This window comes from Heteronotia binoei, chromosome 3, assembly GCF_032191835.1.
Source record: "Heteronotia binoei isolate CCM8104 ecotype False Entrance Well chromosome 3, APGP_CSIRO_Hbin_v1, whole genome shotgun sequence".
Classification (NCBI taxonomy): Eukaryota; Metazoa; Chordata; class Lepidosauria; order Squamata; family Gekkonidae; genus Heteronotia; species Heteronotia binoei.
In genome coordinates, this window is record NC_083225.1 from 3,963,758 (window position 1) to 3,990,336 (window position 26,579).

Consider the following 26,579-nt stretch of genomic DNA (forward strand, 5'->3'; position numbering starts at 1 on the left):
CCTGGGCTTGAGATGACTGCTGAAACCTGGGTTGCCGGGGTCTCTGCATAGCAGTTAAGACTCAACCTGGTCAGGGAATGTTTGGTCAGGAAAGTTGCTTTACAGAGAGAAGGGAAGGATGTTCCAGATGGAACAACATGCATAACTGGATAGATATGAGTAAGAGAAGGAGCAAAAAATAGTAGTAAATGAATACATGCAGAAAGCAGTGGACAAGGAAGTTTTGACAGACTTCAAGTTTTTATTATCTGCTTCATATTTTACTGAACCTGAGGTTTCCTGACCATAACAAGACACAAAAGATGGCTTTAAAAAATTCAGCCTCATGTACTTAGAACAAATTCTCGCTAGAGGTTTGCCAGAAACTTTATGGTTGTACCATCAAGTTTCTGGTAACTCCTAGAGCTACCATTGTTACTTTTGGCAAGAATTGTTGGTAGGTATATTGTCATGTTTTTTAAAAAAATAATAATAATTATCCTGCAATGCGGAACCCCCTCCCTCCACCCTCTGGCCAGTTGCCTGGCAACCCTATGCGATATGTTATTTAGATTTCCTACTTTGAATCAAGATGGCAAAGACTGGCCATAGCCATTGAACTAATTGTGGCAGTTCGGAGGCCAGCCTGTAAAAAGCTGTCTTAACAATGCTTACTCCAGAATGTTACCATTACCCACAACCCAGCACAGGGATTTTACATCCATCAAAATCTGTGGGCATTTGAGCACAAATCAAGGCAAGCCACATTTGGGACAATGTTGAGCTGTGGGCATTTTGTTGCTTCTTCACATTGGGGATTTGAGGAAGGGTCCCCTCAGTGGCAGCAAGGAACATCACAGACTACAGACTGCATTTCCTTTTGTGCTCGTGTATATCTGGGCACACATGCACACCAAGTGACATTGATAAATAGCTTTAGATTTTATATAACGCTTTCAGATGCACTCATAACTATTGAAATCATCAAGGTTTGTGTTGCAATAGCAAAGAACATCATCCATCATTTACCACTGACAATTTTATATTGGAGTGAACAACTTTTGTATAATGGCACAGTGCTGAACATTGTATTATGGCATAGGTAGCTAAAGAGGAAACTGGTGCTATCAAAGCAGCTATTACCTGTTGATGCATCAGAAGTTTGTAAATTTTAACAAAAGGGATGGCTTGCATCATTCCTCCTTTATCTACTCACCCACAGTTGTGTGTAGTTGTGCGCCACAAGATTTGTCACCCAGTGAGCTTCTAAGGGAATAAAAGGAGAGTTCTGTAAGTACAGGAAAGGACTTTCAGAGGCCATTTATTGAGGGCTTCCTCTCCCTGTACACATCCTTTGTTGGCTGCACAAAGACCAGTTTCATTGTAAAATGCCCTGGTATTACTGTCTGTGAGTGGACCGTCAACAATTCCTATAGAAATTCTTCCTCCCCAGAATCAATGTGAGATTGAAATAATTCAGTGTATAAAAATATACATAAACATAATGCCACTGGAATTGAGGTGACCCTGTCCGCTCATGGTGGAGACAACCAAATCTGGAAGTTTTGGCAAGGAAGATAGGAGGGTTAACTCGCATGTTACCAAAGTCCTTGTATTTCCCCCATAGTTCTCTTGGGGAGATAAATCTTAGCAATCCAAACCAGATACATATTCTGGAGCATTGTTATATACATCTTATTTTATTTAATAAAATAATGCATACATACAGAATGCATATTAATATACAGAAAATATAAAATACATCTAAAATACAATACCCGTCTAACTAAACCCCGTTTCAACATTCCTCCCTAATCACACAGAACAATCAGCACAGTCAACAACCATCTTCCTTATCTTCACACCCCTTCCAACCCTCCCAGCAATTAACACAGAACAATGGTCACATTCAACAGCCAGTTTCCTTATCACTACCCTTCCAGGAAGCCCCACCAAACAATGGGCACATCCACAAACCAATTGCCCTTTCATCACACCCCCTCCAGCCTAGAAATTGCAGCTCTCCAGCAGCCCTGGCCCCACTCAATGCACAGCAGCCAAGAAGGTCTGAGTGCCTGCTCCGGCTGCAATGCCACTGAGGATGTTCTCCGCGGCTGAGAACGAAACGTCTGGAAGGAAAACTTTCTCCAGTAGAACACGGCACTTGAGCCCGAAAGATTCTACAAACCCTAATGATGTTACCAGCCATGAAAACCTGAACTCTTTCATAGAGGGAGTGTCAGTATTATCACTATTTCACTTATACCTTTATCCAGTCCCCGTGGCGGTGCCGTGGCGCAGAGTGGTAAAGCAACAGTACTGCAGTACTGTGATCTGAACTGTCTGCTCACGACCTGAGTTCAATTCCGGCGGAAGCTGGATTCAGGTAGCCAACCCAAGGTTGACTCAGCCTTCCATCCTTCTGAAGTAAGTAAAATGAGTCCCCAGCTTGCTGGGGGGGAAACGTAAAAGACTGGGGAAGGCAATTTTTATTTTATTTATTTTTATTTATTCGGGATTTATATCCCGCCCTTCCCACGAATGGCTCAGGGCGGCTTCCAACAGTTAATCAAACATAAAATTTAAACAATTTCAAGTATAAAACAATTAAATATTTAAGCAGTGGCAAGCATTAAGCAATGGCAAACCACCCCATAAAAAGTCTGCTGTGAAAATGTGAAAGCAACGTCACCCCAGAATCAGAAACGACTGGTGCTTGCACAGGGGACCTTTCCTTTTCCTATTCCTTTATCATCTCCATTTTTTGTATCACTCTTGACCATAGAAGATCTGTTCTACATTCTGTTGTAGATACATTTTATTCATTTCTGTAAATTTATTGTCCGCCCTTTCCCATAATGGGCTCAGGGCAGTTTCCAACATGCTAAAACAATTAAAAACCAACAACACAAAAATCAAATAAGAGAACAATAGAACAGTCGAACAATTAAAACAAATTGAGAAATTAAAACAGTTAAACCATTAGCTCAGAATTAACGTGAGGCAGCATGGATGATGTGGACACATAAATCCACATTCTCTATTATTCCAGTAAGCAGTTAATTTAACTAAAATATGTATCTCCTTTATCTTTGCCAACCAATCTTATAATTTAGGAGTGAGGGTTTTGTTGTTGTTGTTGGGGTTTTTTTGTTTTTTCTGCTGCTTGGTGAAAACCAGCCTGACATCAGTAATCATGTATCTTTCTAAATATGGCACCCCATCCTCCAAACTGATCCCATATCTTTATGTTATTTACCTGCAGTACATGTTCAAACGTTGACTGAGGGGTGACATGAAAGAGGTTTACAAAATTATGCATGATATAGAGAAGGTAGAGAAAGAAGTACTTTTCTCCCTTTCTCACAATACAAGAACTCATGGACATTGAATGAAATTGCTGAGCAGTCGGGTTACAACTGATAAAAGGAAGTCCTTCATCCAAAGGGAGATTAACACATGGAATTCACTGCCACAGGAGTGGCGGCAGCTACAAGCATAGACAGCTTCAAGAGGGGATTGGATAAGCATATGGAGCAGAGATCCATCAGTGGCTATTAGCCACAGCTTATTGTTGGAACTCTGACTTGGGCAGTGATGCTCTGTATTCTTGGTGCTTGGAGGGTGGGCACAGTGGGAGGGAATCTAGTGTCCTGGCCCCCCTGGTGGACCTCCTGATGGCACTTGGTTTTTTTGGCCACTGTGTGACACAGAGTGTTGGACTGGATGGGCCATTGGCCTGATTCAACATGGCTTCTCTTATGTTCTCTTATGTTGCTTTGGCCATTTTTCTTGTTGGCTCCTTTTTTGTTGGTTGCAAATTATGAACGTATATTTATACAAATTATGTATGTATGTGTGTGTATACACACACACACATTTTTGGTAAAACATATAAAGGTATAGAATAGTTGAATGCCTGCCCTTGTCTAAAATGTTTGCGTTGCTTCCTTAAAGGCTGAATTGGATGTTTCATTACTACCAACAATCCGGAAACCACTTGTTCCCGCCTTAGGCGCTAATTTTGAGCCATGGACATCAGTGACTTGCAGATCTCATCTAGGGTGAAATTAGTGTCCTGAAATGAACTCTGGGATTTGACAGTATAATTACATTATGAGCACCAGGTATGAAGAGATACGAGTAATGTGCACACCTACTCTTCCCTCTAGAACTATAGTAATGGAATTTTTGAGCTGACCTTTGGTGAACATTCTAATAAATATTAAAATATTAGACAAGGATGAAAAAGATCTTCCTGCATCAAGAAGACAGGAAGTTCCAGAGCATAGATTTACTGTTTCTGCTATTCCTTTTTTTGATAGTTCATGAACAGGTCAATATGCCCTTCTGCCTACTATAGTAATTACGACGTAGCATATGCAAGGCCAAGTTCTTTTGGTACCCTACACATAACAGTAAAAATCTGCATCCCTAAAGGCACCCAGTTGTCAGATTATCAGTGGATCTGTCTGTGATGCAGAAGCAACACAAAATGACTTTAATGTGAAGTCCTCAAATGTGGCATTTTTTAAAAAAGCAAGCTAAAACTTGTGCAGCATTTCTTTCAGTGAGCATCAGGCTTGAGAATGCCACCGGAAACTTGCTAATGGATGCATTTTGTCAGTTTGTTTCAGACATTTGATGAATGCGTTTGCCACAAGAATCACATCAGGAATAGAAACTGCATACTGATTTTCATTTTGAGTTTTGCTGATGAGTGCAGTGATTAGTGGTGCTAGTTCCTTTTAGTTGCTTTGGCATTTCTATGAAAAATAGGTAATAAAAACAAAATACAAAATAATACGGAATGTTGAAGAAGGGACTGTAGCACAGCATCTCCTTAGTGTGCAGGTTCAATCCTCAGCATCCCCAGGTTTGTTTATTTATTAAATTTATATCCCTTCCTCCCCATTGAAGGGGAGGGATTTATTAAATTTATATCCCTCCCTCCCCACTGGTTCTATCCCCAGCACTTCCAGTTAAAAGAATCAGATAATGGGTGACGTGAAAGACCTCCACCTGAGACCCTGGAGAGCTGCTGCCAGTCTGCGTAGACAGTACTGACCTCAATGGACCAATGGTCTGGTTCAGTAAAAGGCAGCTTCATGTGATGACTGTATGAAACAATGATTATAACAAAGTGTAACCAGGGCCGAATCACCCACTAGGCAAACTAGGAGTTTGCCTAGGACGCCAGGAGGGTGGGGGTGCCAAATTATGCTTCCCTCCCCCCAGTGCCCCAGGCAAGTACCTAGTTTGCCTGCCTCCCCCGCCGACCACCACCACCTGTCCCCTCCTTTCTCTTCCCTTCCCTTCCTTTCGTCTCCCCTCAGGCACGATCAGAGTGCTCCACACCTGGGCCCCGCCGGCCGCAACACAGTGTGCATCTTATCTTTCGAAGAACGTGCTGGAGCAGGCTTGGCTCCCCCTTCCTTCTGGTTTTGGAAAGGAGGGGGGGAGAAGCCTCCAGCATGTTCTTTGAAAGATAGGATACATGCCGTGTCACAACCAATACGGCCCAGGCACAGCGCACTCTGATTGCATAGAGGGGATGTGAAGGGGATGGGGCAGGTGGCACGCCATGGTGAGGCGCGCTCAGAGGGGTGCGATGGTGCTGCACTGCCGGGGGGGCTTTCCTTGGGCACCACACACCCTGGGGCCAGTGCTGCCTGTTCTTCTTTACAAGCCTCAGTAGGTCATGTGCTGGGCCTGCCCATGTCATTGGACCCTGCAACAGGAAACGTGGGGAGAGTTGAGCCCAAAATGCCCTCACAAGGATGTTCCGAATGGTCTCTCCTACTTGTATAAACTGCACGTGAGATAATATTGTGGCCTCAGTTCCTGTATTTAGTATCTCTCTTGGCACTAAATGCCTTCATTGCAATATTGATGCAAGCATCGCTCATCTTTGTTTTATATGGACTTACTGGTCCTGATCCAGAAGAGAGGATACTCGTAAGTGTACGTTTAGATGGCATTTGAATACATATCATATTGTAATGCAATTGGTAGGGAAATTTTATATTTAGATATTCATTTGGATGCACATTCAGTTTATTCTTGGAATTGTTGATGTGCATGTCACTGCATGCTTCCACCCCGTCTCCTCTTGATTGGGGTTCATGTCCAACTGCAAAAAAGAAAGAAAGAAGGCAGTGTTCCATGGCCCAGTCCAAGCTCTGCTCATGACCAGAGCTCGATCCCAGCAGAAGCTGAGTTCAGGTGGCTGGCTCAAGGTTGACTGAGCCTTCCATTCTTTTGAGGTCGGTCAAATGAGTCCCCAGCTTGCTGGGGGGAAAGTGTAGATGACTGGGGAAGGCAATGGCAAACCACCCCATAGAAAGTCTGCTGTGCAAACATCATGAAGTGATGTCACCACATGGCTTGGTAACAACCTGGTGCTTGCACAGGGGACTACCTTTACCTTTAAAAAAATATCTCTATGGATATGAAGTTATGAAATTGCAGAAAGCAGGGACCTGTGATGAGGGTAACTGCGACACAGACAAGTGATAGGGACTGCAGTGGCTGTGAGAGAGTGGCACAATTTGTTGCAGCAGAGGGGTTATGACTCCTCTCAGGTGAGAAGAGGAGCTGCTCGTGACAGAGGCTTATGGAGGAAATGTACATTGTCTTTTTGGAGTAGAATTAAAGAATTAGGTTCCTGAGCACAACAATTACATTCACTTTAAATATGGACTGATTTCACATTCACCTTACACCGCTCTCACTGTCATCTTCTCAGCACGACTTCCTTCTGATTTCCTCTGCCCCGGGGCTACAGCAAGGAAACCAGTTCCCCCGGGCTAAAAACCAGTTTCTGTTTGCTGCGCAAAAATGCCAATGCTTGCTACAGCCCTGGGGCAGATAGTGGGGAATCAGAAGGGAGCCGTGCTGAGAAGGCAAATGTAAGAGTGGCATAAGGTGAGTGTGAAATCGGTCACAGTGCCTGCTAGGAGTCTGGTTATGCCACAGCATGGTGATGTGAAGCTTGTATAAGAATTTGTGAAATATTTTAATGGGAAGGGTTGTATCATTTTTGTACTATGATCTGTGGGGATTGTTTGCATTGGCTAATAATTGCAATCTTTATCCTTTTTCCTCCTTTAAAAACATTTTTTTAAGATATCCTTATCTTGCATCCACAAATATCCTGTCTTCCTGTGTGCGATATAGACATTTGTTTTGCTTCAGACCTGCTCACACAAAAGTTTATTTCACACGACACATGAAGAAAACAAAGTCGCTTTACATCAGATGATTTCTTTCCTTAGTTAAACTCTTCGTTAAAAAGAGTTCAACGTGAGTTCAGGCCTTTATTTGTACATTCCAACTATTTTTTTTAACCTTTTTTTTAATAAATGGCATTTAGTCAATGTGTAGAATGGCTGCAGTTCTGTTTCATTTTAATAATACTTCCCCCCCCCCCCTTGATTAGGGGGTGGGGATAGAGGACATCCTTCCCAAGTCGAGCAGATAAACTAGCAGATAAGTTGTTACCACTTCGGGTTGGATCTTCTCATTCTCTTCCACTGAGTGAAGAGAAACTCTGGAGCAAAAAACCCCCCACCATCCTCTGAAGCAAAGCACCCTGTTTAGTTAAGCAGTCGGTGGATCCAAATCATTCTTTCATGACTTGTAGGGCTGCCAGCCTATAGGTGGGATGTATATACAGACAACCAATGGTTATAGTGACCAAACAACTGAAATAATTCGTGAAATAACAAACATTACAAAAAGCAAAATTTAAAGCCACATCATCCAAAGAATTGATCCTTCCAACAAGGAGTCCAGACGTGCAAGCAGTCGACTTAAAGGGTCTCGCTTCGATTACTCTTCCAGCATAGGGTGCTCCATAAAATGTAAAAGATGTCCAAGTCCAGAATGCGTTTGCACCAATAGATGGGATTTAAAAGTGCAGAGATTAGCTGGGTCTCATCAAAATTAAATGTGCGTAATAGCAAGAGAGCTAATGTGGTGTACTGAGTAAAAGTATTAGAGACTATCCTGGGACTAGCCAAGTTCAAATCTCCATTTGTCGTAAAACTTTTTTGGTAAGTTTGGTACAGCTATTTTGTTTCAAAAGTGAGAATAAAATAAAGTAGGGAAGACAAATGTATGCTGTCTTGAGCTCTTTGGGGAAACAGTGGAATAAAAATGTATTAAATAACATCAGTATGGGACATCTGTTCCTGCCCGGTGCTTAAACTGTTCACTATTAATGCATCTAGGTTACAGTACGTTTATTTCTTTGTTTGCACTCTGTTTTTCTACCCAGTGGGGTCCCAAAATAGCTTACAGTATCATTCCCCACTCCTTCATTTTGTCCTAGCAACAATAGCCCTGTGAGGTCTGCTTGGCTGGGAGAGAGAGGCTGTTTCTACACACAGGGTTGATTCCGATTTTATGAGCACTGAATCCGCCTGCAGAAAACTCCTGTTCAAAAGTACTCTTGTAAAGTGAGGAGCAACTCCAGGAAGAAACCGCTTTCGGTGCCAATTGAAGAAAATGAGTGTAGACGACTTAAGATAATGCAAAGCAAGGCAGAAGTGACAGCAGTATGCAATGTAGATGAACATTTTAAATGCGCACCAAGAGAGAATCTTCTGTCAAGTGTAGAAACAGCCAGAGACTGGCCTGAGATCATCTAGAAAGCTTCCATGGCAGACCGGGGATGTGAAGTGCACTTTTATCAGTGCTAAGTACTAATGACATTGCATTGTATTTACATGTGGCACAAATGCCAGCGCCAGTGCCAGAATGCAGCGGTGTAAAACTCATTTGTTATGAGGACTGGATCTGATATAAATGAGCCCTTCTTGGACCAGGCAATGTGTGTCATAACATTTAATGCCAGGTAGCAAAGATATAAAATTTATAAAGGACACAGACAAACAATGTAATTTTTTTTAAAAAAAAAAACACCTTAAAATATGCTTAAAAGATTAGCACTCTTGCAGTATTTTGTTTATTTAAGTTTCTGATAACTGACACCTCTTGCTCTGAATCATTGCATCAAAATCTGGAGACAATGTGTGTGCTGTAGCAATCTTGAGTATGCTGTTCAGGTGTTGTTCATGGACAATGCTTTGCACCTAAGACACAGGGGAAAATATGAAATAGCTGGGCATTGTGAGCTTTTGTACATAAGTTGCTTCATGTGCTAGTCAACCAATGGAGAAAATAGAGGCTTCGCTCTGTAGCTCCTATGCAATTGAGCAAGCCTGGCAAAGCAGAAGGAAGCAAGTGAGAGAAGGAAGCAGATGACAGTGAGTTGCTCGTGGGCCTGATAGAAGCTCTCTGGGGAACTGATTCAGTCCTCAGACCGCACGTTTTACTCCCTTGGGTTAGAGAAACAGACTAGGATCTAGGAGATCAGGTTCAAATCCCCACTCTGCTGCTAAACTTTGTTGACTGACATTGAGCAAGTGCACATAAAAATGGTATTTTAGGGGTTCAGGTATAGCAAAACTGAAAAATATTGAAATATACCAATATTCCCAAATCCCAATATCATAACAATATTGGAATTTGGGAAATAATTGGTATTGCCGAATTTATTCAGCTCCATACTTCCCCTCCGTTTTGCACCCATTTCCAAGCAGAGAGAAGCAAAATGGACCTCTCAAATGGCTTCCTGGCATTTCAGGCAGACAGTGGATGGGTGCATCTGCCCCCCTGTCAGCCTGAAATGGAAGGAAGCCATTTGAGTGGTTGGTTTCACTTCTCCCTGTTTCCAAGCAGAGGGAAGTGAAACAGATCTCTCAAATTGTTTCCTGGCATTTCAGGCTAGCAAACAGGTCCACTCACCCCACTATCAGCTGTTAAGTTTAAATGGCTGGCAGCTTGGTTTGGTAAAGCTGAATTGCATGGTGAATAAAAGCTGAATAAGATTGTATTTTATTCGGACTCAGTTTATTGGCAGCTGAATCAGATTAGATAATCTGATTCGGCTGAAAAAATACCTGAGAAATACCAGTAAGGTATTTTTCAGGTATTTATGCAGTCTGGCTTATACCAAACCCACATTCCTAGTCACATCCTACCTTGCATGGATGCTGTGATGATAAAATCATAGAGGGAAATTATCTAAGATGCCTTGAGTTCCCATTGGGGAGAAAAGCAGGGTATAAATAAAGTAAATAAAATAATCCCATGCTACCCTAGTGCAACTCATCATCCACCAGTATGATGTTCCAAAAACAGACTCCAATTTTGAGGGGGTAAAAGATGCCGTTAGATCAGCCAATAATTTTAGAATTATTATTTCTAAATGTAACTTCTTCAAATCAAACTGGGTTGGAAGAAAACATGAATGTGAAAAAAGGGACAATACAGTCATGTCATTATTTATTCTTTGATATTATTCTGAGTCTCTTAGATTGGCATTCCTTGGAAGCCTTAATGGTGAGGCCCTCTTTCAATAGGCAAAAGGTTGTCACACTCTGGAAAGAATGAGCGGTTTACTAGTTCAAGCATGGATGTTTGCAGTGATACTAGCTCATCATGTGGTTTCAGTTTGCACTACTGCAGAGGGAAGGTCCTGTATCCAGGAACACCATGGTCGTTTTTGCACTCACCTTCCGCCGGCGCGACCCCCCTCTTCACCGCGCAGGATCTGCGCGGATTTCGCACTAAACGCTGTGGAGCAGCCAGAAAAGCCGGAAGCTCCCGGCGCAAAAGCCGCTCAAACTGAAACCGCCAAAAAGCAGTTTGGCGTTTGCGCGGCTTTTGCGACGGGAGCTTCCGGCTTTTCTGGCTGCTCCGCAGCGTTTAGTGCGAAATCCACAAAGATCCTGCGCGGTGAAGAGGGGGGTCGCGCCGGCGGAAGGTGAGTGCGAAAACAACCCATGTGTAAAATTCCCATTGTTGGAAGCAGCACTCACACACACACACACACACACACACATCCCACTGCCACCTATATAGCACCCACATGACCCATAACGGCAATCTGCGTATGCAAATCTGTTTTTGCATCCTCCTCCTCTTGTACCAAGAAGATGGTTGATTATGGGTTAACTAAATGAGAATTATCTGCACATAAAACACACACATGCAATGTAAAAATATGTATCGTATTAGGAAATATCCATCTATTGTCAATCCAAACAAGCTAACAGACTTAAAATGAGATAATTGGGAAGGTACACATAAAGTCAGCCTAAATATATTATCACAAGTATATGTGAGATAATATTTGTTTTAAAAAGATTCTATGGCACTGTAAACTCAGTCTCATTAGAGACTGCATTTAAAAGGCTTATAAAGTTACTCATTAATGTTATCTTGTTGTATCTCCACAGCTTTTTCATTAAAGAAAATTCAGCAGAAAGCATTTTCTCCTGATAGCAGGAACCAATTTGCAATAAATGTTCTGGAAACCACTAGGGAAGCCATTACTGAGGTCTAATAAAAACAGACAAGCGTAACTTGTTCTATATTTTTGTTTCAATCACATACAGATGAGACCCCGCTCTCCACACCAACCGCAAGAGACAGCCTTGACAAACTTTCGCTAACTGGCCACGGGCAGCCACTACCTCCAGGTTTTCCATCTCCTTTTCTATTTCCTGATGGATTGTCTTCTATAGAAACCCTTCTGACGAACATTCAGGTAGGCCTTGTCTTTGAGATCAGTGAAAAACCGACTCAGATAAGCCAGCAAACTGTTTACACAAATGCAATCAATTGAGCTTTAACTAGTTCGTTAGACTGAGGGAATTTCGTTCTGTAATGGGTTAAACTATTAAAGACATCACGGTAGTCAAATGACTTTATAAAACGATCTAAATGCAGAACATAAAATATGGCTTATAATTCTGAGTGTACAGATATGGAAGTGGCACCAGCTTTCTGTGGAAAATGCACCGTCTATTACGGAATAATGATTTGTAGTGAATTCCTTAACTTCCCTGGTATTAAACAGAGGAAACCTGCTGTAATAAATAGTTATTTTAAGCTGCCTTAATGCCAAGGTGGAAATGACATGTTAATCTATGAAAAATATGTCTTAATATAAAAGGGGGAAAAATTAAAAATCAATTCTGTTACAAATAAGCTTATTCTAGTGCTATCTTCAAAGAATAGACTTCAAAGGGCATTACCAAATTTGATGTAGATTTCCTACGCAACTGTCTATTATGTATAGTGCACTGACTCAAACATTATTTAGGGTTTTTACTAGCCTATTATAGGACATACTGGCACAGGAAAGATTGGAGTGAGATAGAGAGAAAAGGGGAAAGGTTGCTCGCATATATAGTGATCCTGTGTATGGCAGATGGAATTTTTGCCACCACATGGTTGTGTCGCATGTACCACCCCCCCCCCCCCCCAGAACCATCTCATAGTCTTCCCAGCTGCACCTTGCATGTTCATCTTCTCAAAAGCATTCCCAAACAAATACCAGAAAGAAAATTAACATTGGTTAGATCAACAAAGACTGTGCAGGGGGAAAAGTGGTATCAGTTTCTCTCCCCACACACATACTTGGAGTAGCTTCGATACATTTCCTGGAGAGTTTCCAGACTTGGTAACAATCTGCCGAAGTGTTGAAAATCTATCACGTTGACATCCGGCCCTTCTTCCAAGGAACTGAGGGTGGATAGCATACATGGTTCTCTGTTCAGCACATCAGAATCTCATTTGCGCAAGTAGACAGAAGTACCTTCAGAGAATTAACATAATCATAAACGATTGGGATGGGGGGAAGGAGTGCTGTATTCTCTTCGTGAACAGCAGGGTTATTCAGATCACGGATTCATGTTCAGACTGGAGTCTTGTACGACATGAACATCGTTTTTTGGATGAGGGCTAAAAACCAACAAAAGATACTTGGACGATTCACAGTTCCTCGCTGTTGGTCATTTTCATCAAAGCACAGTTACCTACCTCAAAAAGATTGGATGAGAGTAAAAAAACAGGGAGGAGACCATGTACATCTGAGCTGTTTGGAGAAAGGATGAGAAAGCATCTCATAACCTTGTGTTTGAATGGCTTTGTTTTTAATAGGTATGTTTGAAGGGTTTTGTATTATCTTAGTTGTGAAGAGCCTCAATCCGGTCTCTGGAGAGGTGGCATATAATTTTTCTAAATAAATAGATAAGAGATAAATTAATCATTTAAAAAAAAACAGAGCAGCTAGACAGAAAGAAAAGCTAGCACAGGTGATTAAGGTGCAAATGGAACTCTTGTGACTGTTCCTTGTAGCTTGCCCCGTCTATCTCTTTGAAGGACCCCTAAAGTTAAATGCCTGTACTGGGCAGTATTGGAAAGAGACTGCAGTTCTGCTACGGCAGCATCAATTCAGATGAGGCTCTTAATCCTCAGATCTCATTTCAGTGCCAAGCCAGGGTGCAAGACACAGTTCTGCTGGCTCCTCGGAGAGTCTTTCAGGAATTTATATGGGCTTGGCACTGTCCCTACATGCCATTTAATTTATAGCAAGAACTAGTTAACAGAAGTTAAAGGGCAACTAATAGGTGTTAATTGATTTTCGGTGTGGGTGCCAGTTTACTGCAGTTGACGGTGTTGTTTCTGCACGTCTATGGCTATCTCTTTCCCAGAAGTAACACTGGAGAACTCATGATATCTTTAAAAAAAAATAAGGCTAGAAGATATAATTGATTTAACTGCAGGTTAATTGCTTAAAGTTTCACTACATTATCAGTGCAAGTCAATTTTAATCGGTTTAGGCAAATTTTAATTGATTGAGCTGTATATGTTGATTCCTTGAGAGCCAGTTTGGTGTAGTGGTTAAGTGTGCGGACTCTTATCTGGAAGAATTGGGTTTATTTCCCCACTCCTTCACTTGCACCTGCTGGAATGGCCTTGGATTAGCCATAGCTCTCGCAGAGCTGTCCTTGAAAGGGCAGCTTCTGGGAGAGCTCTCTCAGTCCCACCTACCTCACAAGGTATTAGTTGTGGGGGAGGAAAGTAAAGGAGATTGTGAGCAGTTCTGAGACTCTTGAGATTCAGTGTGAAGGGCAGGATATAAATCCAATATCATCATCTTCTTTGGAGGTTGCTTTAGGTTCATTTCTTATAGTGATGGCAAATCTTGTCTTCATACCTCTGGTAAGGACTGATTAAATGGAACTCCATAGAAACAATTCCCTTCACACTGAAAGCTGTGCAATCCTGTGCATGTTTACAGAGAGGAAAGTCTCGCTGTAATCAGAGAGACTTATTCCCAGCTAAGTGTTCATAGACTTATACATGTCAAAGACAAGACTGACTGGTTACAACAGAGTTGGCTGAAACTTAATCCAGTGAAGATGGAGGCCTTGTCTCTGAGCCATGGGGTGATGGGTTCAGGAATCCGATTCCCAGCCATTGGTGGGGTGCCATTGACACTGGTGCCAGCGGTGAGGAGCTTGGGAGTGAAGGCCCTGGTCACTAATGTTGCCCCATCAGCCTTCTGCCATCTTCAAGTAGCCATGTAAGTTGTTCCCTATTTTTCCTCCTGTGCCTTGACAACAGCGATCCATGCAATGGTTCCTTCCAGGCTGAATTACAGCAACTCACTCTACTTTGGCCTACCCTTGAACCTGATTTAAAAGCTTCAGCGGGAACAAAAAGCGGTGGCATGCTTGCTGACTGGGACATCTGTGCACTCATTTACATATTAAGCCACACCCCTGATGTCCCCATTGTTTTATACAGGACTTTTTGTAAAAAAAGCCCAACAGGAACTCATTTGCATATTAGGGCACACCCCCTGATGCCAAGCCAGCCAGAACTGTGTTCCTGCTCAAGAAAAGCCCTGCAGTTAGGTATTCCAAACCTGTCATTTAAATTTCAACTTATCTACTTATGGGCGGCCGACCGGTCTGCGCCCCAGAGAACCTAGATCAGGCATTACAGGCCGTGGCTGAGTGGCTCAGACTGAGTGGACTGACACTGAATCCTGCGAAGACAGAGGTCCTTTGTTTGGGCCGTCGGGGACCGGGGGGGGGGAAATCCCCCTGCCAGCTTTTGGCGGTGTACCGCTGAGGCCAGCGGACAGAGTCAGAAGCCTGGGGGTGCTACTGGAGCCGTCCCTAAAGATGGAGGCTCAGATAGCGACCACTGCCAAGTCCGCGTTTTTTCATCTTAGACAGGCAAGGCAGTTGGCCCCCTTCCTGGACCCCGACGACCTAGCAACAGTGATCCATGCTACGGTCACCTCGAGGTTGGATTACTGCAATGCCCTCTACATGGGGCTGCCCCTGTGCCGGACCCGGAAATTGCAGCTGGTGCAGAATGCCACGGCCCGGCTGTTACTGGGCCTCCCAAGATGGGGGCACATTCGGCCGAGTCTTCGGGCTCTGCACTGGCTCCCAATAACATACCGGGTCCGTACAAGGTGCTGGTCATTACCTTTAAAGCCCTATATGGCCTGGGACCTGCCTACCTGAGGGACCGTCTCTCCCCACACGTTCCCCAGAGAGTACTGAGGTCTGGGACTCAAAATCTTCTCAACATCCCCGGGCCCAAGGAAGTGCGTCTCAAGACAACTAGAGACAGGGCCTTTTCTACAATGGCCCCTATGTGGTGGAACCAGCTACCGGAAGAGGTGAGGGCCCTGCGGGATCTTACTCAGTTCTGCAGGGCCTGTAAGACGACCCTCTTCCGGTTAGCCTACGCCTGACTGGATAAATGTAGCTTTCTAGATTTCTGTGATTACTGTATAGTTTTAATGCTAAATAATTTTAAGGTTTTTAGGTTTTTAAATGCTTGATTTTAAATGTAATTACTTTGTTCCAATTTTATTGTTTTATTGTTTGTTGTAAGCCGCCCTGAGCCACTCGTGGGAAGGGCGGGATATAAATCCCGGAATAAATAAATAAATAAATAAACTTTGTCAGAAATAATATTTTAATTACTTGTGTTTTATGGAATCGTTTGATTGTTCAACATGACGACCTTCTTCCAGAAATGCTCATTTTCTTTCTGCAAAGTATGTTTTGAGGCAGGGATGTAGATGAGGCTTCTGTCTAGATAGCCAATCTCCAGATGGGACTTGGATGAATCATGGCTGATCTCCAGATGACTAGAGAAAATGGCTGCATTGGAGGATGAAATCTGTGGCATTATACCCAGCTGAGGTCCCTCCCTTCTCGCAAACCCCAACCCTGCCCCGCAAACCCTGTCCCAAATACAGACTCCACTCTCCAAATTTCTCAACCCTGAGTTGGCAGTCTTACTTCTATCACGTGAATCAAAGTGGATACAACCCCAGATGTAGGTTTACCACCCCAGTGGAAATTGGGCCTTAGGTTTTGGCATTATTGTAGTAAGAAATGAGTAAGAAAATGTAGGTAGCTTTTTTTTTTCTAACAATGAAGAGAAGCTATTCTTTATTAAACTACATTACCACATATTTGCTTCAGTATATTTTAAAAAAAGGCAACTTTTGTTTCAGTTCTGGATGTTTGCACCTTGATTTAAATGTTAAACTAGTTAGTGATCCAAGTTTTGACTTAACCCCTGAGATGATAGCAGCAAAGGATGATATGAATAGATAATTTGAATGAACTGAGCCTGCAAAGACTTTTTCTAGTTTGAAAACAACCTTTAAAATACCGATATAGGCTAGCTGCATCCATGTCTAGTAGCACCTCAGAGACCAGTAAGATTTTCAGAGGATAAGCTTCCAAGAATCAAAGCTCTGTTCATCAGATATATTCTCTTTATGAACTCGGTAGACGCTGCTGTTGAGAAGAAGCCAGCAAAATGAAGTCACCTATGAAAACAAAGCAAAGATTGTATTTGCACTTGGGAGTTTCCTGTAACTCCAACAAGATATGAATATTGCAAAATAATTTGCAAGCATTAGATCAAACAAAAGCTGCAATTTAGCACCAACAGAATTCGACACTTTTTTTTTTCCAATCTGCCTTCTGCAAACATTTACAAGAATTAAATTCTCTTCACCGGCATGCTAATGAGAGGGGGAAGTTACAAGTTGTTGTCTTATGTATTTATTAGAGGTGGTACACAAAATAGCCATTTTTGGTGACCGGGGTGGGGTTGGGGAGTGAAACAATCAGCATATTGAGTGATTTTTGAATTGTTGTCCATTTGGGCAGTGCTCTGTAAACACACAATATACAAGTAGCCGTATGCTCTGTAAAGTACTTTCTAGACGAATCATCAATGAAATAATTCACATGCTTTCAAGGATAACTCAAACACCTGTCATTTTCTACCCTGAAATTCTGGAATTTGGAATAAAGGACTGAAGAGGACATAATGATCAAAATGGATTAAAATCCAGCCCCTCCTCAGTACAGAAAGAGAACTCCGTCACTGCAGAAGGCCAAAGGTCTGAAGGTCCTCTGTAAAGTAATAAAATCAAGAGGAGTGGAGGTAGAATCTGAATAAATCTAAGTCAAGGATAAGCACTGCTGCTGTTGCCACCACTGTAAATATAGCACTCCTGCTGAAGTGTCTTTCCTTCACTACACGTAGGATTGCCAGCCATCGGGGGAGGGGGGCAATAAGGGGGAGGGGGGAAGAGAGGTCATGACACTCTAGGAAAACTTCAGATGCACCTTAAAGACATAACAAAATTTGTGGTAGGGTCCTGAGTCACTGCTCACTTCTTCAGTGCTAAACGTTGTGGTTTTACCATAGAGCTTTGTTCAAATCCTATGGAGCACCACATCAATGTTACACCAGCAGCATGACTTCACTTCTGGAAGAAAAATGGCCTCCCATAGTGACGCTCTATAGGACACTTTTTTAAACAACTTTGTAGTCTACTTAGGGCATTTTGGAGAAGCACAAAGGATGCAAATAAAACTAAAAACAGCATTGATGGTTTATTCAGAAGTGAATAACAATTGAACCACATGACAGCTATAGTTGGAACTAACTAGGGGAGAGATTGTGCATTAACTATAGTACACTTACTAATTAGGAGCCAAAGTTAGCTATGATTAAGTCTTGTTGAAATCAGCATTGTTCATATTTAGTGCTTTAGGATCTGCAAATGCAGGGGTCATTTTGTAGAAAAAGAGGTGCCAGAGCTCATTTGCATATGCCACACAGCCCTGACATCACCAGAAGTTGTACTGAATGATATCAGCTCAGCACCTACCTTAAAATGTGTCTTGAATTATAATTGTCATACTAAAACCTTACTTGCATACTTTTAAATTACTTTCTCCTATGTGGCCACAGTGGCATGATGAAGATTTCCATCTGTCTGCTTGATACGTTTTGGTTATTTTCCCTTTTGGGGGGGGGGGCGGGGGGGATATTAGAAAGTTGGTCAAATCTTAGAGTTCAGCAAAATTCTCAGAGGGGGTTTGAGCAAGTATTTTTGGGGGGAGGGGGGGAAGGTAAGAAAGAAAGAGCAATAAAATGTAGAGGTTCCAAAACTCCGCTCCTGTGAGCTCTTGCCCAAAATGAGGCCTGAGCAAATGTATTAAGTTTGTCCTGAAGAAGAGTGGTTGTTTTGAATGTTGAGACAGAGCTTCATTAATTTCAAACAGTTCTTTGTTTAACTCATTAGCTAACTTAGACTATAAAACAAAAGATTTTGTGCAAATGTTTAAGTTCTTCAGAACCAGGGGTCGCTTTGTAGAAAAATAGGTGGTGAAGATCATCCAGGGGTTGTTGTGCAGCTGCACCTACTATTCAGTGGACAAGGTAGTTGGGGAGGAGGAGGGGGAACCCTCAGAAAGGTTCAGGAGCTGCGTTCCTGTGAGCTCCTGCTGAATCCAAGGCCTGTTCAGAACACTTCATCAGATTAGATGTTAACAAACAAGGGAGGAACCCCGGATGTCTCTTCTCTGCATCCAGAGAAGAAGACCAAATAGATTTAAATAGATGAAATGCTGATTGGAGCTGGAATCAGCTTGCACCTTTGAGTGTCTGGGAAGCAGAAAGGGGGGGGGGGAGCGGGAATGACTGCCTCCAGTCTACATGACTGGAGTGGATCATATGACTTTCTGAGCACCAAATGGGACACAGGGGGTCATTACAAAATGTGTCATCATCATATGAACAAAAGTGAAGATTAAGACAATTCACTAGGTGTTCCGTCAGTGGAAGCCAAACTGGGTAATAGTAGCTAGTGGAATGGGGGGCAAGGTAAGGATCACCTCTCCCCAACTCATTTTCCTCCCATTAAAGCACTCCGTTGTAAATGATTCTTGCAACAGGGAAACATTTCTCTGTGTTACTGTCCTGAGCCGCAATCCTGCACACAATTGTGCTGCTTAAAATACCATTGAAGTCAATGAGTTTAAGTTGCTGTAAGCTCTATTTGCACCACATTTTGAATTGTTTGGCAGTGTATCGATTTAATGCTGTAATGGAAAATTAGCCATGGCAATGGCAAGCTTGATATACATGTGTTTTCTGAAATCTTACACAAGGGATCCTAAACAGGATTCACACAAACCAGCACCAGCCAAGCCATCGATATTATTGCAGCTAGCTCAAAGGCATACAGGGGTCTTAGGTGTTGCATTATTTGCCTTTCTCACATATTGCTACACTGAATGTGGGCTAATACCTCTTTTCATTTCCAAAAACATTAGGCTTATCATTGGCAGGGGAAGCACTTTTTCATCAGCATCTATTTGGCTCCAAGTGGAAAATTTTTTGTCTGCATTAGCCGCCCCACCGATGTGCCTGACAGAACTTCTAAAAAGCAGAAAGTTCATTTTCCACAGGTTGTAAGTAGCCCTCGTTGGGTTTTGGAGCCAAAGATGCTAATATTTTTCCAGCCATAATGAGCAGCCGTTGACAATGCATTACCATTAGCGACATTAGAAGAAAGTGTTTCAAAAATATGTTTGGAGAATCAGGCGGCAGAGAAGATATGGTGCCGAAACTCAACACAAACATAATGTGCTCTTAGAAGCTTTGTGTTCTGGAAAGGTGCTTAACAAAAAATTATGCACATCAGGGTTGCAGCTTAGCATTCATTCTCCATGTTTATCCATGATTGTTTCATATTTAAAGAACAGCAAAATATTGTGTTTTGTCAGCCAAGGACAATAATAGTTTAATAGTAATTTATTTTCCATTGCTACTGATAATACAACCAATCAACACGTTAAGTGGTGCCAACACTGGCATCTTGCTAAATAAATCTCTGAGCCCTGCACTGCCAAGTATATCTTTCAAAGATAAGTCAACAAGAGCAATCAGAGCAGAAAATTAGAATTTGGTATGTTAGAATTAAAATACAGCTAAACTAAAGTTTTAATTGGGGTGATCTAAAAGGGCACTTGATGTAATGATCTCTTTCATTTGTTACTAATTGTTTGTTCCTGATGAAGAAGAAACATGTACATGAATGTTGCTGATTGAGGAAAGATGGCAGTTGCCATAGCAGCTCATTTTTATTGTTCAACGAGAAGGGATCGTCAAAAATATAAAGGAGGCTTTTGCTTGTGGGTTTTAACATTTTCTCTGATGCTGGGCCACAAAGGACAGTGTGTGTGGAGTTTTGTTGTTGTTGTTGTTACAACAGCATATTGTTTGAAACGGTGATCTTAAGGGCTCATACACCGCACTCAGGTTTTTTATTATTTTTTGTGGCATTTAACCTGGGGTAATTTCCATTTATGCATTGGACTAGAAGTAGATAGCAGTAGAATATTGCTTACTCTTGGTGTGCTAAAGGTAGGCTTCATGAACACTGCACCGTGGTCTGTTAATATAAGCAAAGCAAAGGTTGTGCAAACTGAGTGGGGGAGAGAAAAAAATATTGCAATAAAATGTTCTGGATCTGTGTATCCAGCATGTTAATTACTGACTCTTTCGGTTTAACCACTGACTTCATTTAATTTCTAATATATATTCTATGCATACATATTGTTTAAAAGGTTTGGGGAATGTTTCTATAAAGCTACTGCTTTTACGATGAAGAAGAAGATATTGGATTTATATCCCACCCTCCACTCCGAATCTCAGAGTCTCAGAGTGGCTCACAATCTCCTTTACCTTCCTCCCCCACAACAGGCACCCTGCGAGGTGTGTGGGACTGAGAGGACTCTCACAGCAGCTGCCCTTTCAAGGACAACCTCAGCAGGAGCTATGGCTGACCCAAGGCCATTCCAGCAGCTGCAAGTAGAGGAGTGGGGAATCAAACCCGGTTCTCCCAGATAAGAATCCGCACTCTTAACCACTACACCAAACTGGCTCAATGAGAACAATTATCAGTATAATTTTTATTCTTTATATTTATTTGGCTTGGTTTTGTGGGGTATTCTGTACTATGGGGCATCCTAGAGTAGCTAGAGTAGCTAGTCTTCAGGTAGAAACTGGAGAGCTCCTTGAATTACAGCTCATCTCTGGACTACAGAGACCAGTTCTCCTAGAAAAAATAGCTGCTTTGGAGAAGGGGCTTTATGGCATTTTACTCTCCCCTCCCCAAATACTACCCCCCAAATCTCTTAAGAATTTCCCAAGCTGGAGTTGGAAACCCTGTTAACACATTCTGCTTTCGTCTGAAAATAAAACAGATGGGGATGCCATCTCTGTGTTGAAAAATACCAAAAGATGGGGAGGCAGGATGGAGCTTGGGGAAAGTGGGGTTTGGGGAGGGAAGAAACTTTAGCAGGGAACGGTGCCATAAAGTCCACCCTCGAAAGCAGCCATTTTCTCTAGGAGAACTGATCTCTGTCTCAAGATCAGCTGTAATATCAGGAGATCTCCATGCTTCACCTCGAGGTTAGCAACCCTACTTTGTGAATGGGTATCATCTTCTCCCCCTCTCAGTCTGGCAGATTGAGTTTTCTACTTTGCACTAATTTCATACCCAACCAATTACTGTCTTTCTCATGTCCTATGAACTCCCTAATAGCCCTAATTCTTAATTTCTGAGAACTTAAAACCCCAAGGAACTGGCAAAATTGAAGAGTCCATCTATGCACCGAATCTCCAGAGTGTGCAGTCACTTTGCATCTGAAGCAGCTCTGGATATGCATGGCATGGCACTACCATACTGTAATGCTGAAGTAAACCAGGGGTGGAATTCTAGCAGGAGCTCCTTTGCATATTAGGCCACACACCCCTGATGTAGCCAGTCTTCTGAGAGCTTACAAAAAAGAGCCTTGTAAACTCTTAGAGGATCGGCTACATCAGGGGGTGTGGCCTAATATGCAAAGGCACTCCTGCTAGAATTCCACCCCTGAAGTAAGCAATGTAGGGCTTCCTGTACACAGTGGCTTCTTGGATTTGCTTGCTATAACATTGCCGTTCCTCTTTGCCTTTGCCACCCAAGTTTGAGTTTCCATTGGTTGAACAGAGACCTTTTCTTTCTGTTAGTTCTGCTCACATGAAAATCAAATGACAGTAGACTGCACATACGCTTAAACAGAGATACAGGATCGTAATTTGTTTAACAGGTTACTTCTAGAATTTTACACTGTGGAGATACGTCGGATTGTTTCCATTTTCTAAACAACCACTTTGCTGGTCTTTGTCTCTGTCCAGGGCCTTCTAAAGGTTGCCATAGACAATGCCAGAGCTCAAGAGAAGCAGGTCCAGCTGGAAAAGACAGAGCTCAAGATGGAGCTGTTCAGGGAACGGGAACTGAGGGAAACACTCGAAAAACAGCTGGCGGTGGAGCAGAAGAATAGAGGTAATCGTGATAACCTGACCGGCATTTAGAGGATTGGATCCAACAATTTCATTCCAGTGAGTGAACAGTCTCCCTCTGACAGACGAAGGGAAGACTTCTCGCCTGGCAGAAGGGAGTCACTGGGCGTAACCCATGCTTTACATACATTCTTATAAGATAGATTCGTGGAGGAGAAGTCTATCAATGGCTGCTAGCCCTGGTGACTGAGGGGGGCCTCCACATTCAGAGGCACTAATCCTCTGAGTCCCAGTGCCAGGAGGCAACATCCGGGGAAGGCCTCAACCTCTCTGCCCTGTTGTTGGCATTCAGAGGACCTGATTGGCTACTGTGTGAGAGAGGATGCTGGACTAGATGGACGATTAGTCTGATCCAGCAGGGCTCTTCCTAATTTTGCAATGGTATGTTGTGTCAGACGTGGAACTTCAAAGTAAACGGACCATAGTTTGTAGCAGCTTAATCCATTTTATTTGAGAACTAGTTGTCTGTAGCTTTTTGGCCATGGGGAGCTGCTTGCAAGGGATAAAGTGCGCTTGCTTGGAAAAGGTGTCCACCACCACCAGTATCACTGCTTTCCCCTGTGAAGCGGGGAGCTCCATAATAAAGTCCATGGACACCACTGACCAGGGCCAGGATGCGGTGGGCAGGGGCTGCAGTAGGCCAGGAGGTTTTCCCCCTCGCTTCTTGGCCATTATGCAAGTCGGGCACGATCCGACGAACTCTGATATGTTGGATAAGGTATTTTGGATTAGGTATGATGTTACCTTTAGTTTATTTTTTCCAAGAGAACCTAGCTTAAATTCACTATCACTGCAATCCTTGGAACACTCTCCTAGGAATAAGCAGGGCTCTTTTTCTACCAGGACCTCCTCTGCATATTAGGCCACGCCCCCCTGATGTAGCCAATCCTCCAGGAGCTTAGAGGGCTCTTAGTACAGGGCCTACTGTAAGCTCCAGGAGGATTGGCTACATCAGGGGGGCATGGCCTAATATGCAGAGGAGCTCCTGCTAAAAAAAGAGCCCTGGGAGTCAGCTCCCCTGAATGAAATCGGACGTACTTCTGTGTAGTCATGCTCAGAATTATGCTCTGAACAATTTGGTGTGAGGGCTCTATTTTTAAAGGTTTTTACTTTGAAAAAATATATTAATTCTGTGTGGCAGGTCTGTTGCTGTATGGATTTTGAACCTAATATCTTGTCCTCGCTACATTCGAAGCATTTAAATATCATCCATATGGATATTAAAAAAAAATTCATAGCATTCAAGGGAATACTTATGTGCTGTAGGACCTACTAATGTTGACAGGACTTGGCTATCCCTTTTAATTAATTCTTAGTTTCATTATTATAATTTGGGGCCTCACTTTGGTGATGGCAACTTAAGGGAAACTTAGTTGGAGTCATGACACCAGAACTGGAGTTTTCTAATTACGTAAGGTTAATGAACCCCCTTCTTTAGTAAAATTTGTAATTAATCTGGGAAATTGAATTAATTGCCTGCATGTTCAGTGGGTGTCCAAAAATTAGTCATTTTTTTCCCTGAGGTTAATTATAAAATCAGCTAGGCGCTTTGATGTACCTGATGGGATGAGAGGGGTTCTCCTTTGCTCCCTGTGGGGGAGGGCAGCAGATGTAGATGGAAGTGGGCTTGGAAGTGGGATGTGCTGTGGTCCATGGTTATGCAGGCTGCTGTCATCCATAGGAAAAGGGGTGGTATCCTAAGTTCGGGAGGAAAGGCAAGCATGGTACAGCCTGATCTCATCTGATCCCGGAAGCTAAGCAGAGTCAGTACTTGGAAGGAAGACTCTCAGAAAAGACTCTGCAGAGGAAGACAATGGCAAACCACCTCTACCTCCCATTTGCCTTGAAAGCCCCTTGCTGAAGACACCTTTGCATGCACCTGCTGAGTGACCTTGAGTCAGTCACAGTACTCACAGAGCTGTTCTCTCAAGAGCAGTTCTTGAAGATCTCTCAGCCCCACCTACCTCACAGGGTGTCTGTTGTGAGGAGAGGAAGGGAAGGAGACCGCAAGCCACTCTGAGTGATGGGCAGGATATAAATCCAATCTCTTCCTCCTCCTCCTCCTTTTCTTCTCCTCCTCCTCCTCCTCCTCCATAAATTAGTTGCAATTTGACGGCCGTTCACACACACACACACACATGCTCTTAGTTGATCTTACAGTTGCTCTGACTGTGATTGGATTTTGTACAGCAAAGCTTCTTGTTGCCCATCACCCGAAACCTTTAAAGTTGTCCAGTGACCACAACCTATCTTCTATAGGCTTCCTGTCATTACATCAATATTAATGCTACCACACAAAGTATTGTGGGTATTTCAGTGATCAGCCAAGAGCAGGAATGCCCACTTTTTTAAAAAAAAGCATTTAAAAGTCTTTTGACATCCTAGCTCCATAAGATCAATGAAAAATACTTCTCTGTAAATCTGGTTAGGATTGATGTGCTAGGATTATAAGTGAACAAGTGAGCTAATGAGCAAAAAGTAAAACTTTGTATGCTTTGAATAGCACGGGACCCTTATATGGGAACATATATACACTACGCTGCTTACGAGTTATGCTCCATGACATGTTTATTCGTCTCGTTTCCTTTGATTTCCATTTCTATCCTCTAATTAGTGACTGCTTTTGACTGTGGCGGCTGCTATGATTGTAGTAAAACTAACGCTGTATTTCTTAAGAGGGCAGGTGCACAGCAAGGCATTACTTACCCTGTCTCTGCAGTCCGCAGTCTTACCTGCAAAGGATTAAGCTACAACGCACACATAATTCAGAAAGGCAGCCTGTCCTTCCTGTGTAGTCATTAAGGTTATTTGCAGCATGGTTATCATAAAACACTAAACCATAAAGCCGTTTTAAAGACAATTCTTTCTCATGTCTGAGAAAAGTAACAAGAAATCAGTTCTCGGATGCAATCACAGATCTGTTGGGGTTCCGCCCCCCCAACCAGGAGATCTTTGAATCATTAGATCAGGGAGAGAGGCCCCCGGTTTTATCAGTTCCATCTCCATTGGACAGTCATACATCTATCTGATGTTTGACTTGAAAAGGAGCCTCGTCTTGCTGCAGGTGTCAGGATGATGTACACTCTCTTTCTACCTGCTTAGAAGGAGGGCGGCAAAGGGCAAGAGAGGTGGCGAATGAAAGCATGCCCAAAGAGGAGGTTGAAAGTAGGGGAGTTAATCGGATCGGGTACCTTGGAAAGAATACAAAGGTATCACCACGCGGGGAGGGGCTTTGAAAGATGTCATGGGTTTGTTTGTCTCAGCGGTTTACTCTAATGGAAAAATGGTTACAAATTGTAATGCTTTGGGGGTGAAGCTGTCCATTACGGAGCATGAGCTTGGGCTGGGGACAGAGTAGCTTCACACCTAGTGGGAGAAAAAAGAATCTGGAAAGCAGCAAGGGACATTAACGATTATTCTGGGGAAGCAGTATAAGTGGGAAGGAAAGGAAAGGTCCCCTGGGTTGGCTTGATGCCGCTCTGAGCAGGCGGTTTGTGAGCAGTCTGCATTTCCTTTTAATGCTTATACCCTGGAAATCTAGTTGGTCTTTAACAGATGTTCTGTTGGAACATCTAGCTGTTTTAGAGCAGACAAGACAGTTGCCCACCTGTAATATAGTGGGTTCGATGCATGGAGAGATGCGGTTGTAGCGATCAAAGCTCTTTATTGTGCTACAGCATGGCCGCGCTGAAACTAAAAGACTGCTGGACTGGGCCAATGAAGCCAACTATATACATCCCAAGTTCCCATGCTAAGACGCCATTGGGTCATTTGAACCAGCAGGGGGTCGGTCATTGGACCAGGGAAGCAAGGATTTGGATACCCCTTGTTCCTTCATCCCCAGGCTCAGTCCTAAAAGCTCCCATGGGCCTAGCAAGAACTCCTAGACAGAAGCACAAGAAGTACACCACATACATAACACCACCTGAAACTATGAGTTGTGGTATTATCTTGTATAGGGAGAGGGATGCTTCGCTATAACCATT

General features: G+C 42.8%; 1 protein-coding gene across 1 annotated transcript in view; it reads left to right on the forward strand.

Moving 5' to 3' along the window:
• The window catches only part of DACH1 (dachshund family transcription factor 1), a 653,381-nt gene that overhangs the window by 547,804 nt on the left and 78,998 nt on the right, over positions 1-26,579 (forward strand). The window contains exons 9-10 of the mRNA XM_060235063.1: positions 11,448-11,599; positions 22,429-22,576. Coding sequence (XP_060091046.1) covers positions 11,448-11,599; positions 22,429-22,576 — 300 coding nt within the window. The remainder of the gene's footprint in view (positions 1-11,447; positions 11,600-22,428; positions 22,577-26,579) is intronic.